The sequence below is a fragment of the Rhinoderma darwinii genome, chromosome 1 (genome assembly GCF_050947455.1).
Source record: "Rhinoderma darwinii isolate aRhiDar2 chromosome 1, aRhiDar2.hap1, whole genome shotgun sequence".
Taxonomy (NCBI): Eukaryota; Metazoa; Chordata; class Amphibia; order Anura; family Rhinodermatidae; genus Rhinoderma; species Rhinoderma darwinii.
This window is the reverse complement of record NC_134687.1, coordinates 502002149-502015445: the sequence shown is the minus strand read 5'-3', so window position 1 is coordinate 502015445 and position 13297 is coordinate 502002149. Positions and strand designations below refer to the sequence as shown.

General features: G+C 41.3%; 1 protein-coding gene across 2 annotated transcripts in view; it reads left to right on the top strand.

Moving 5' to 3' along the window:
• PHAX (phosphorylated adaptor for RNA export) overlaps positions 1-13297 on the top strand; it is a 186048-nt gene that overhangs the window by 35900 nt on the left and 136851 nt on the right. Inside the window, exons 4-5 of one of the 2 annotated variants that reach the window (XM_075836041.1) lie at positions 2414-2497; positions 8623-9245. In XM_075836041.1, the coding sequence (XP_075692156.1) occupies positions 2414-2497; positions 8623-8883 (345 nt within the window). In that variant the 3' untranslated portion in view covers positions 8884-9245. Of the gene's footprint in view, positions 1-2413; positions 2498-8622; positions 9246-13297 lie in introns of those variants that run through there. The other variant, XM_075836051.1, reaches the window with a different exon arrangement.

Genomic DNA, 13297 nt, shown 5'->3' with positions numbered 1-13297 from the left:
ATAGACGAGGCCTCTGACGTTACTGTCCACATATGGACAGTGACGTCCGTGGCTCATCCTGGACTGGAATGCCCGGCCAGAGCGTTGCCGACGCATTGGTCGGGGATTCCGCTGATAGACGAGCCTCTGACGTAACTGTCCATGTATGGACCGTGACGTCAGGGGCTCCTCCAGGAGAGGAATCTTTGGCCAAAGTGCTGGCAACGCTTTGGCTGGGGATACCACTCCTAGAGGGAGCCCCAATGGAGCGATCTATAGGGGTATATGTGCGGCACTATCTAGTGTGTGTGTGGTGCGATCTGCAGGGGGCACTGTGGCGCTATCTAAAAAGGGGTTGCCCAATCTTCATATTCTTGTGTCTGCCAACTGAGCAGCCAGACTGCATTTAGCGACCCTTAAACTGGATTGTTAAAGGGAACGTGTTACCAGATTTTCACCTATTAAACCAGCAATACCTGGTGGTAGTGGGTGAAAAGTCATTTCTATATAACCTATAATTGTCGTCTTAGTCGCTCTGTAGCTTTAGTATTCAGTTTTTTTAGTGTTCACACTAGGGATGTCACGATACCAGAATTGGGACTTCGATACCGATACTTCGTTTAGTATTGCGATTTCGATACTTTGCCAACAGTAATAATAAAAAAAAAAGTTCTTCCATTTTCTGATGTGAGGCACGAGGTGTGATGAATTTTGAATGTGCCTCACATTAATAGTAATTAACCCCATCATGTTTCTCAGTCATAATGGGTTAATGTGTAAGGTACATGATGGGGTTAATTACTATTGATGTGTGGCACATGGAGGTTAAATTCATCGCACCTCGTGCCCCACAATAAGTGATAGAAAGCAGTGTTTGTTTAATTTTTTTACAGTGTACACATCATAAATGATGCAAAAAATTTGTTGTGCAGGTTATTACGGCCGCGCCAATACCGATTATGTGTATATTTTATGTATTGAGACTTATTTTTATGTTTATTGCAAAAAAGGTGTGTGTATTTTTTTTTTAATGTAACATTTCTTTGTGTTTACTTTATTTTTAAACTTTAATGTACTGGCATATATCTATATGCCAGTACATTAGCCTGTGTACTGATAATACACAGGCAGTTGTTAGGACATACCTAAGTATGCCCTAACAGGAAATCTGGTCAGACAGCACTGGGGTCCTTCAATGGACCCTGGGCTGTCTGCCCACATATGGTATGTCCCTCAATCGCGTCACAGGAATTACCTGTGATGCGATCCAAGGGGCATCCCCCCTTCTCACTTCCTCTTGAATGCTGCGTTCAGCTTTGATCGCAGCATTCGCGGAGATGAGAGGTTTCTCTGATCTCCGCCAGCGGGGCTGCGGCTGTGTAATACAGCCATTGTCCCGCTCCTGACAGGAAGTACTCGCGCAGTCAACATGAGGAGATGTGGCCGGCGCTGCACTAATGAGCGGCGGTTCAGGCATTGAGGACAGAACATGGGGGTGTTTTGCAGCGCGCCCGCCATGTTCTGTCTTCAGTGCCGACAATCATTAGTGCAGCGCCGGCCGCATCACATCATCCTGAAGGCGTGCACTTGTCAGGACTCAGGAGTGCGGCAGTGACTGTATTACACAGCCGCAGCCCCGCTCTCATACATTCATGTGTTACTATACTTAGTTGTGCGGGCGCACAGCTAAATATCGAAATACATGAAATAGTGGTATTGAATCGTTTGGGGATGTACAGTATCGAAGTTTCGATGCATCGTGCATCCCTAGTTCGCACGCTGTATGCTAATGAGCATAAGAGTTATACCTTCATTCCTCAAGTCTTTCAGAGTTTACCCCGCCTCCTTACTTTTGATTGACCGCTCCTTGCCTTCCCCCAGCAGACAAAATACCCCGCTTGTTCGTTGATGTCCTTTTCTGGGGTGTGCGCACAAAGGGACACCGGATTGTTACAATAAAAAGCTCAAAATGATTGGAGCCCGTTATTTACAGTTAGGAGAGGGGATAACGGAAATGAGCTTTTTATAGCAACGGCCAGTGAGAGATAGGTAAAGTTCAATAGGTGACATGCTGGTGACCGGTTCCCTTTAAAATAATCATGTGGAGTAAACTTGCACATTTCTGGTAAGATTAAACCTAGCGGTATTATAGTAATGTAGTATTATAGTATTGTTATTATAGTAATGTAGTATTATAGTAGTTCAAATAACGAATTGATTAACATTAATTTTGCATTTTCTCAAATTTGAAAGTAATCAACTTCACATTTTTTTTCTATGTGCGGCCCATTTACATGGTGGAGTTTGAGACCCCTGCACTAGAGGAAGCCTACTGCAGCCAACCAGAATGTTATCTTTTATGTCTATGCAGAGGATATGGAGCTTTGACTCGTGTACATACGTTTTCTCATCAGTGCAATTGTTTTACTTTCAGGATGGAACCAGGAGGAGAACTCCCGGTGGTGTTTATTTAAATCTCCTGAAAAGCACGCCAGGTATTACCTCTGATCAAGTGAAGGTACGTGCAATAATTTTGGTGAAGCTCTGGTTTTATGTGGATGGAAGCCTAACAATATACACACAAGGGACTAAAATAAAACAAACCTCCAATAAAATAATTGGGCACATATGATAGACAAATATGTAATCACCAGGAATTACTACTCACTGAGGAATCCAAGATCACTTCCAAAGTTCCCAGTCATATTCGTTAATATAATATTGTATAATCTGTGTTGCTCCTGCCACAAAGCAATGTTTTCAATTAATGAAAAGTGGAATGATCTTAACAGATAAGTTCCTACAGCGTAAGCATCTGAGTAGAGGATGATGCGCAGGTAGCTCCTACCGGTAATCCATAGACAGAGGGCTCGTATGCTGTCCCTATTTTACCCTGTTATTGAAGGAGCTTGTGGTCCCTAGTAACTATATGGCGCACCCGCCACAAAAGGAATGATCCCGCCCGGAACTTGTCCCTATACTAAAAACATGTATTTCAAGAAAATAACTTGCGAAGACCTATGTATAAGGTGATTTTTGTTAGACAAATGACTCGACCGGGCGGGTCCCTAACTTCGGGGTAGACTTATACTGGCATCGCCTGCTTGCCACAGCAGCAATATCGTGCTATTCTCTCGATCTTGCTTTCTATGCAAAAGAACTCTACTTTATTAGATTAGCAGTGATCAATCGATGAGCATTAATACAGTAGTTATCAGCCAATTAATATGATGTTGTGGGATGCCGGGATACACCTACTAAGAAATTTGGGACTCTACTTCTGCAGGGAGTCAGGTCATTTGAAAAACAAAAGTATGCTTTAGGCCTCATGGCTACGATCGTGTGCATGTGCACGGCTGTGATTTTCGGGTCGGCCGGCCGCAGAGTGTCACCCGCGAGCCGTGCACAAATCACAGGCGTGTGCATGGGTCCATAGAAATGAATGGAGCCGCAATTCTCCCGTGTATTTTCGGGGGAATTGCGGCAGCAAAAGCACGTTCGTGTACATGGGGCCTTATACGGAGGAATCTTTTCATTTTTATTTTTTTTGAAATTTCATGCCTTTTGAAAAAAATATTACTGCCTTAACGACGTCCGTCCCACAGCCATTTTTCGGATTTTCTTTTTTTTTTGTTTTTCCTCCCCACCTTCCAAAAGTCATAACTTTTCTTTGTGCGGTAAAAGACAGATCAACATTATTCTGTGGGTCAATACGATTACAGCGATACCAAATTTATATAGTGGTTTTTTATGGTTTACTACTTTTACAAGGAAAAAAAATAATTATTTTGTCGCCATATTCTGAGAGCAATAACTTTCCGTCGATAGAACAGTAGGAAGATTTTATTTCATTTTTTATCTTTTTGCGGGGCAAGCTTTAGTTTCTACTGTAACAATTTTGGGGTACATAAGGGGTTTTTGATCACCTTTCACTTATTGCAGTATATCGTTATTTTGATAGGCTCCTTTCAAGCCCTGGAGGCAGGGCTTAATATTAGTACAAAGATGGCAGACCTGGGGGCCTTCATTAGGCCCCCAAGCTGCAGTGACAACCATCGGCACCCCGCTATTGCGTCGTGTGGTGGCTGATGTGCCGTTGGAGCGGGCCGTCCCCACTTTCTAACTCCTTAGATGCTGTAATCGGTATTGACTGCAGCATTTAAGGGGTTAAACGGGCAGAATCAAAGTGATTTTTGACTCTGCCCGTTGCAATGAGGTGACAGCTGTATTACACAGCCGTCAACCGCTAAGTATGGAGCGAGCTCAGCCCGTGAGCCTGCTCCATACTTCCCTTTTAACGCTTATCACTTGCATTTAAAAAAAACAGGTCACAATGGCAGTTAGAATACGTTACACTACATAGGTAGTGTGACGTAATCTAGCAGCGATCAAGGCTTCAAGTCCCCTAGTGGGACTAAAAATAAAGTTAATAAAAGTTGTGTTAAAAAAAAAATCAAGAACTGCTTTTTTTTTCCCTATAAGTCTTTTTATTATAGGGAAAAAAATGAAACCGGTAAAAAAAAAAAAAAAATGGTACACCTATTTGGTATCACCGGCTTTGTAACGGCCCAAACTATAATGTTGTTTTTCCCAGCACGATGAACACAGCAAAGAAAAAGCAATAAAAAATTATGCCAGAATCGCTATTTTCTTGGTCACCACCCCTCCCAAAATATAGAATAAAAAGTGATCAAAAAGTCGTATGTACCCCAAATTAGTACCAATAAAAACTACAAACAGTCCTGCAAAAAGCAAGCCCTTACACAGATTTTTCGACTGAAAATTAAAAAAGTTACGGCTCTCAGAATATGGTGACACAAAAAATTATTTTATAAAAAAGTGATGTTATTCTGCAAACGCTGCAAAACCTAAAAACTATATACATCTGGTATCAACGTAATCATACCGACCCACAGAATAAAGTAAAATTGTAATTAACTACTGCACGGTGAATGCTGTAAAAAAAAAAAATCCACTAAAAAATATGGTAAGGATTGCTTGTTTTTAGTCACCTGGTTTGCAAAAAAAATGGAATAAAAAATGATCAAAAAATTGCATGTACCCCAAAATGGTACCAATGAAAACTATATAGATTGTCCCGCAAAAGTTCTGGCTCTCAGAATATGGCGATGCAAAATGAGTAGTGTTCCAAAAGCGGATAAGATCGGACGCCATTTATCAGTGCGACACTGGCCACATATCTATGAATTATTTATTTACCCCATTATTATACCCTCTTATTATGCCCTGATGTACTCTGCCCAGCTTACATATGCCCCCACATTATACTTTGCAAGGCACATTTTTTTCAAATAAAAAGGTGTATCAGTGTTTTTGGTGTAACTTTACAAATACTTTTTATTAACTGGTTCCCGACCGCTGGCTGTGTTTTTACGGCCAGCGGTCAGGGCCGAGCCATAGACTTTTTACGGCTCGGGTTTTAACTTGCTGCCCGAGCGATCGGGCAGCTGAATGTCGGGTCTCCGGCTGTCAGTGACTGCCGAGGACCCTGAGGAGAGGATAGAAGCAGCTTTCGCTGCTTCTGTCTTCTCTGATGACTTGTACACAGCTCTCAATAAATGCTGTGTATAGGAATAGTCAGCAGCAGCGGCGCTGTCTCTATTCCTCCCGGTAATCATGTGACTGGTCACATGACGCCGGGTGCCGTTACTGACAGACTGCTGCTGGGTCTTACTAGACCCAGCACAGCCCTATTAGTGACAATCGTCACTATGAGAGGGCTGATTTCCCCTGTAACTGGGGCTGCTGTGCAGCTCCAGTTACAGTGGAAAAAGATGGTGTAAAAGAAAGAAAAAATATATATAAAGTTCCCCAAAGGTCTTTTTTGACCTTTGAGGGACAGACCATAGTAATAAAAAAAAATTGTGAAGTAAAGTGCAAAAAACAATTAATAATAAATACACATAAAATACCCACCCCAAAAAAAAACGTCGCCCCCCCCCGCCAATCATTGTTGTAACACTAGCGCTGACCCAATTACCCGAATATAGACATGTAATATATTAAAATTTACTGTAGACAATGACGATCACAAATAAAAGGTCTATTTTAGGGTAAAACTATGTTATTACCCTAAAAAATAGCTGAAACGAAAAAAAAGCTTATTTTTTTTTTTACTATTATTTTCAAACTTTATGAATAAAAATTCTAAAATAGCAAAAAGGATGTGTATAAAAAAAAATCAATAATTAAACCTGCATTGTCTATGGAAAAAGCATCAAAAAAATCACGTAGTTAGCCCAACAAATAAAAAAGTTATAGCCATTTAACTAACACGTGATAAAAAGGGCTAAACAGTGTCTGGTCCGGAAGGCTCAAAATAGCCCGGTCCTGAACTGGTTAAAACATAGTTTCACCTTTTTCAGATACAGCTGCTCTGTGTTTTGTATACAGAGCAGCTGTTTCTAGCGCTATTCACTGACACGCAGGATCCACCTGTAAACGATCACATCTAAATTATGAACCCGCTGTCACTGAACCCATCAGGTCCACGGGACTGATGGATTCACTGAATAGCGCTAGATGCAGCTGCTCTGTATACAAAATAAAGCACAGCTGTATCTAAAATAAAACGAACGTTTAATAAAAAGTATTTCTAAAGTTGCACCAAAAACACTGATACACATTTTTATTAACCCCTTAATGCCTATGGTATTTTTAAACCTTCATGACCATGCAATTTATACATTTTCCATAGTCTCATTCAAAAAGCTATAACTTTTTTTATTTTTCCATCAACATCGCTGGATAAGGACTTTTGCGGGACTAGTTGTATTTTTTAATAGTTTTGGGGTACTTTATAGTTTATTGATTAACTTTTTTGGTGAGGTAATAGGAAAAAAAACCTGAAACTTCGGCACTTTTTTTTTTTTTCTCAAATTGACGCCGTTTACCGCGTGGTATAAATAACATAAGTTTATTCAGCAGGTCGTTACAATTGCGGGAATACCAAATTGATAGTGTTTTTTTTGTTTTGTTTTACTACTTTTTACACAGTCATCACTTTCTAAAAAGACATAGCTGTATGAGGGCTTTTTTTTTGCGGGACGACTTGTAGTTTTTATTGGTACCATTTTGGAGTATCACTTACCAAATCTTTTTGAAGACAGGCTAGGATACACAGCAACTCTGGCATTGTTTTATTTTATTTTTTATGGAGTTCACAGTGCCGGTTAAATAATGCAATCATTTTATAGTTTGGGTCATTACAGATGCGGCGATACCAAATATGTGTATTGTGTAAAAAGTTAAAGTATTTTCTAAGGTATGATACTTCTGTATTGCAGTGTATTATGCCTGTCCGTGTAAAACTGACAGGCGTCTGTCACTTACTAAAGGCAAACCTTTCTATTCCTTCCATAGAAAGCATCGGCACCCAGCAATTTCATTGTGGGATGGGAGAGGGAGCCCCCCTCCCTCTAAAACCACTCTGCAGCAGTCGCTATTGACTGTCGTATCTGAGGGGTTAAGCATGATCGGAGAACACTGCTATTGGTCTCCGATCGATGCACTGAAGCCAGAAAATGTTAGCAACAGCCTGGGCTTCAGGAGCACCACGCCCGATGCGGGAAAACTTCTCATGAAGTGCCAATGTGAAAAGGCGGCACTTCAGAAGAACTACCCCCGAACGGTCGACGTAGAAACACGTCGTTAAGGGGTTAAAAAAAAACAACCTTTTGCCTTGCAAAGCTTTTGAGAACGAGATTTAGCTGTCCCTATAGACATTAGACTTTCAGAATGTCTCTCGATGGATAACGACTACAAACAAACTCCGTGTAGCCTGACCCTGCAATTATACTTCCTCCTTTTCTTGCTAACCTAGATTTGGCTGAAATAGCGGTCAGATAGAATAACTGCAAGATCAGACTACACAGGGTTTGTTTGTAGTCTGTAACCGTAGAAACACCGCTGAATATCTTCTGTAGACGAAAAATACTATATTTTTAAATGAGACTATTTGCTAAGTTGTCTTGTTTTCTTTTAGATACATTAGAACAATTTATCTTAAACTGGCATAATTTTGAACTGTTTTTAGATAAGTTTGGAAGTTGTCTATTAGAATTGAGGGGATTGCTTGTAAATGGGCTATTTTGTGGTGTTCTTACGCACCCCGATACACTTCCTCAGACTGGATACAACTATAGCCATATTAAGTCTTAGGCCCTGTTCACACTGAGGTTTTTTTTTACGTGGAAACCGCGTCGGAAAACGCGCCAAAAAACGGCAAAAAATGCCTCCCATTGATTTCAACGGGATGCGGACCTGATTTTTTTTACCGCAAGCGGTAAAAAAACGCTTGCGGTAAAAAGAAGCAACATGTCCTAGCTTTTACGGCTCTGACCTCCCGTTGACATCAATGGGTGGCAGAGAAAGCGTATTTCGTGGCGTTTTTGCCCATGGCACTCAATGGGCACGAGCAAAAAACGCGGTAAACTTCGTGCAGGCAGAGGAAAATCTGCCTCAAAATTCCAAACTGAATTTTGAGGCAGATTTTCCTCCTGCAAAAAACTCTGTGTGAACCCAGCCTTTGTTTATACCCATAGGATGGAAACCTATCAAAATGTTCATATTCACGGACAGCTGACACATGACCATAACGAAGTATATTATATTTTCTTTAAGGAAATATTTTATTCGGAAAACCAGAAGGAATATGAGAGTAGAAAAGCTGCAAAAATGAGAAGACGTCATGTAGTTGGGAAGAAAATGAAAGAAGCCATCAAATGTCTAAATTTTCAAGAACATGACGACACATCAAGAGAAACCTTTGCTAGTGACACAAATGAAGCTTTAGCATCCTTAGATGACGAAAACACTGAAATGAAACCAGAAACGGAGGATCCCTTTGAGGTTGACCATTCCCGTGACCTTGAAACCTTTTAACCGCTTTGCAGACGTTGAGGCTGCATATTCGTATTGTTTTTGCCTTTTTTTTTTTTTTTCTGCCAATAAGAATTTACAGGATTTACCATAAAAAATGTAGAGCAGAGTGATGACATTGCTTATTAAATGCACCTCGGTTGTTTGTGGGCCAGTTTGATTTTGTGCTTTTTATGTTGTCATTTTCCCTTATGGCTTTTTTCCCAATTACTTATCAACTAATTTGGTATGGTTACTACAACGCTGTTTTTTACTTTAATGGCAATTAATGTACTGCACGTGACCTTTCAAAAACGAAACTTTTAAGAACACTAAACATAGAACATTCAGAATAAAATCTATCCTCTCCATCTCCTCTGCTACTATTTTGTCTCCTGTTGCAATTAATACTGCGAAATCTATAAAGAATTGTTCTGTGTCCCCCAAGAGATCAGCCATTTCCCCACTATGGTCTTCCAATCCGGAGTCTGGCTGTGAACAACTGGCTGCAGTAGAAGCCTCTCCTTCTGCTCTGTCTAAAGAAGGACACTAGGATTAAGTCCCACCCCAACCCTTCCGTTCACAACTAAAAATAAAAGCATGATATAATCTTGCCCTAAGGTGTTTGTCTCATCTCTTCTATCATTTATTTCTAGATTGAGGGCCAGTTGACACAAATTTTTGATGTGGAAACTGCTTTGGAATCGGCGCCCAAAAACTTCTGAAACCGCCTCCCGTTGATTTCAATGAGAGGCAGAGGTGGTTTTTTGTTTTTTTTCCTGGAGCGGCTTTTAGCTACTTGCGGGAACAAAAAGAGGCATGTTCTTTCTTGCCGCAGTTCCGGCTCTGACCTCCAATTGAAATCAATAGGAGGCAGAGAGGGTGTTCTTCGCTGTGTTTTTTGCCCACGGCGCTCAAATGCCGCGGGCAAAAAACGCCGTGAAAAGCGCAGCAAGAAAGTGCAGGCAGGTCAAAGTCTGCCTCAAAATTCCTTCAGATATTCTGAGGCATTTTTTTTCTGCCTGCAAATTCTTCCGTGTGAACAGGGCCTTAGTATAAATAACTGGTTAGTAGTGGTCTAATTTTGTTGTGTACAGTGTGTTTGAATAAATGCAGGTCGGCAACTGCATTTTAAACACCATATGTGCTCAGCTGTGAGACATGTACATAGACTATAATATACATACCCTTCAATATGCACTGGCTATTTAAAGGACATGACTCCATTGGATAACCCCTATCCGTTAGCAAGTGTTCCAGCTCTTATCACTGCTCAGCAAGTGATCACTTTCCCAGCAGCAACAGTGCAAGCAAAGTGAAGCATAGAACAAGGGGAGCAAACCTCTAGCTCACCAGCCCAACGCCTGACACTCCTGCTTCGCTCGGGTCTCCGCAACGGTCCACGGTAGATAATAGTAGAGTAGAAAAAGTTGATCCAGCGCTGGAGGAGTGTTTTAAAAAGGAACGTATTCCCAATTTTATTCGTATCAAAACATATAAAAATTCGGTAACAGGCAGACTTGGTATCAAGGCAGCAACCGGCAGGTGTAGTGAGCCTACGCGTTTCAAGCACGTCAAGTGCTCTTAGTCATGGCTATCATTCCCCCCCCACACTTTCTGCTTTACTGAAAGCAGACAACCTGACAATTGCTTCGGTCCGGACGTGCTGTTTTTTGGCAGCCCTTCTCTTAACTTTCAGTGATTAGAAACAGAAATTGCATGAAAATTAAACGTTGCCGATAAAATGCATACTCAAGTAGACCCCCCCCCCCCCCATGGCCTCCTCACACTGGCAATTTAAACTGCATCAGAAATCGCTTCTAAAAACGTGTAATCCCTGTATTTTATAGGTTGTTGTTTTTTTCAATTACCCCTTTAAGGCCGTGTTCCCACAGGTCGGTTACTCTGCATAGAAACTACGCAGCGTATCCGACTTGGAACCCGCAGCACCTTCAGTGGTGTGGTGCAGTTTTTCTTCCAGAATTTCCGCTGCGGTAGGCAGCATAGAAACAAAATAAAAAAACACCCATTGTCTGCTCGCTGCAGCGGTCATGTGGGATGAATATGGATAAGTATGATTTTTGTTTTTTTCCTGAGTTGTGGATTTTGTGGCGGATTTGTTGCGATTCCGCAGCAAGAATCGCAACTTTGCTTTCTGTTGCCGGTTTTGCTTCCCCATTGAATTCAATGGAGAAAACCCGCAACAGAAAAGCAACAAAAACGCAGCATAAATTGATGTCGAAAACTGTATAAATTATACACAGTGACATAATGTCTTCAATGCCCAAATCACATTATACAATTAAGCACAGATAATAAAGATAATCCAGGAGCAATAGCAACATTTCAAAGATTTTCTTTTTTTAAACCAATATTAACCTCTTCCTGCGCCGCGCCGCGCCGCAATAGTACGTCCTGCAGAGGGGTTAGTTCCCGCATCAGGACGTACTATTGCGGAGTAGTTCCCAGCGCACACTGTCCTAACGGACAGTGTCCGGGAACCGGGAGGTCAGCTGTCCCTGACAGCTGACACTCCAGCCTTGCCGGTCAGCGGACCATCGCCACTGATTTCGGCAATTAACCCCATAAATGCGGCGACTGATTGCCGTCGCCGCATTTAAGTGGTTTGAAGCACATCGGCAGCCCCCACGAAGTGATCGTGGGGGCTACCGATGCTTGTCGTGGCAATCGGAGGTCAGATAATGACCTCCGGGTTGCCATGTATGGAAGCCTCGGAGGAGCAGCCTCCGGCCGGTCCTCCGATGCTTCCTGTCAGTGTGACAGTTACGTCACAATGACAGTTGGAGTGCATTACACTACGTTTGTAGTGTAATGTACTCCAGCAGCGATCAAAGCTGCAAGTCTAAGTGTCCCCTAGTGGGACAAGTGACAAAAGTAAAAAAAAGAATAAAAATGTTTTAAAAAAAAGTGTAAAAATAAGTTATAAGTTATATAAACAAACACTTCATTTTTTTTCCTATAATAAGTCTTTCATTATAGGAAAAAAATGAACACGTTAAAAAAAGTACACATATCTGGTATCACCGCGTTCGTAACGACCCCAGCTATAAAACTATAATGTTATTTTTCCCGCACGGTGAACACCGTGAAAAAAATCAATAAAAAAACTACACCAGAATTGCTATTTTTTGGTCACCCCCCCTTCCAAAATAGAGAATAAAAAGTAATAAAAAAGTTGCATGTACCCGAAAATAATACCGATAAAAACTACAACCCGTCCCGCAAAAAACAAGCCCTTACACAGCTTTTTTTACTGAAAAATAAAAGTTACGGCTCTCAGAATATTGTGACACAGAAAATAAATTTTATAAAAAAGTGATTTTATTGCGCAAACGCTGCAAAACATAAAAAAATTATATACATGTGGTATCGCCGTAATCGTACCAACCTGCAGAATAAAATATAATGGTAATTTATAGTGCACGGTGAACGCCGCAAAAAATAAACTAAAAAACATTGTCAGAATTGCTTGTTTTTGGTCACCCAGCTTGCAAAAAAATGTAATAAAAAGTGATCAAAAAAATCGCATGTACCCCAAAATGGTACCAATGAAAAGCACAGATTGTCCCGCAACAAATAAGCCCTCACGCAGCTCCGGTGGTGAAAAAATAAAGACGTTCTGGCTCCCAGGAATATGGCGATGCAAAATGTGCAGAGCGTTCTAAAAGCGGGTAACATCCGGCACCATTTTCAGTGCGACACCGGCCACATATCTATGAATTATTTATTTACCGCATTTTTATACCCTCTTATTATGCCCTGATGTTCTCCGCACAGATTACACATGCCCCCACATTATAAACTGAAATACCAGCAAAACCCCAAACAGAAAAACTACCAAGCAAAATCTGCGCTCCAAAGGCAAAATGGCGTCCCTCCCTTCTGAGCCTTGCAGTGTCCCCAAACAGCAGTTTGCGCCCACATATATGGCATCCCCATACCCGGGAGAACCCGCTTATCGTTTTATGAGGTATTTGTCTTCAGTGGCACTAACTGGGCACAACATATTATGCACTAAAATGGCATATCCGTGCAAAATTTTAATATTCACACCATCCGCTGTGCATTAACCCCTTTGAGCACTATGACTTAATAGCACGTCATGGTGCGGGGATGATGTATGGAGCGGGCTCACGTGCTGAGCCCGCTCCGTACGCTGCGGGTATCTGCTGTGTATTACAGCTGACACCCAGGACTAACGGACAGGTACAGCAATCGCGCTGTTACAGGAGTCTGTAAAAATAACAATATACTGCAATACATTAGTATTGCAGCATATTGTACCAGCGATCCAATGATCGCTGTTACAAGTCCCCTAAGGGGACTAATAAAATGTGTAGAAGAATTCAAGTTATTAGTAGTGAGAAAGAAAAAAAAGTTACAAAAAAAAACCTTTTCCCATTTTTCTTCAAAAGTA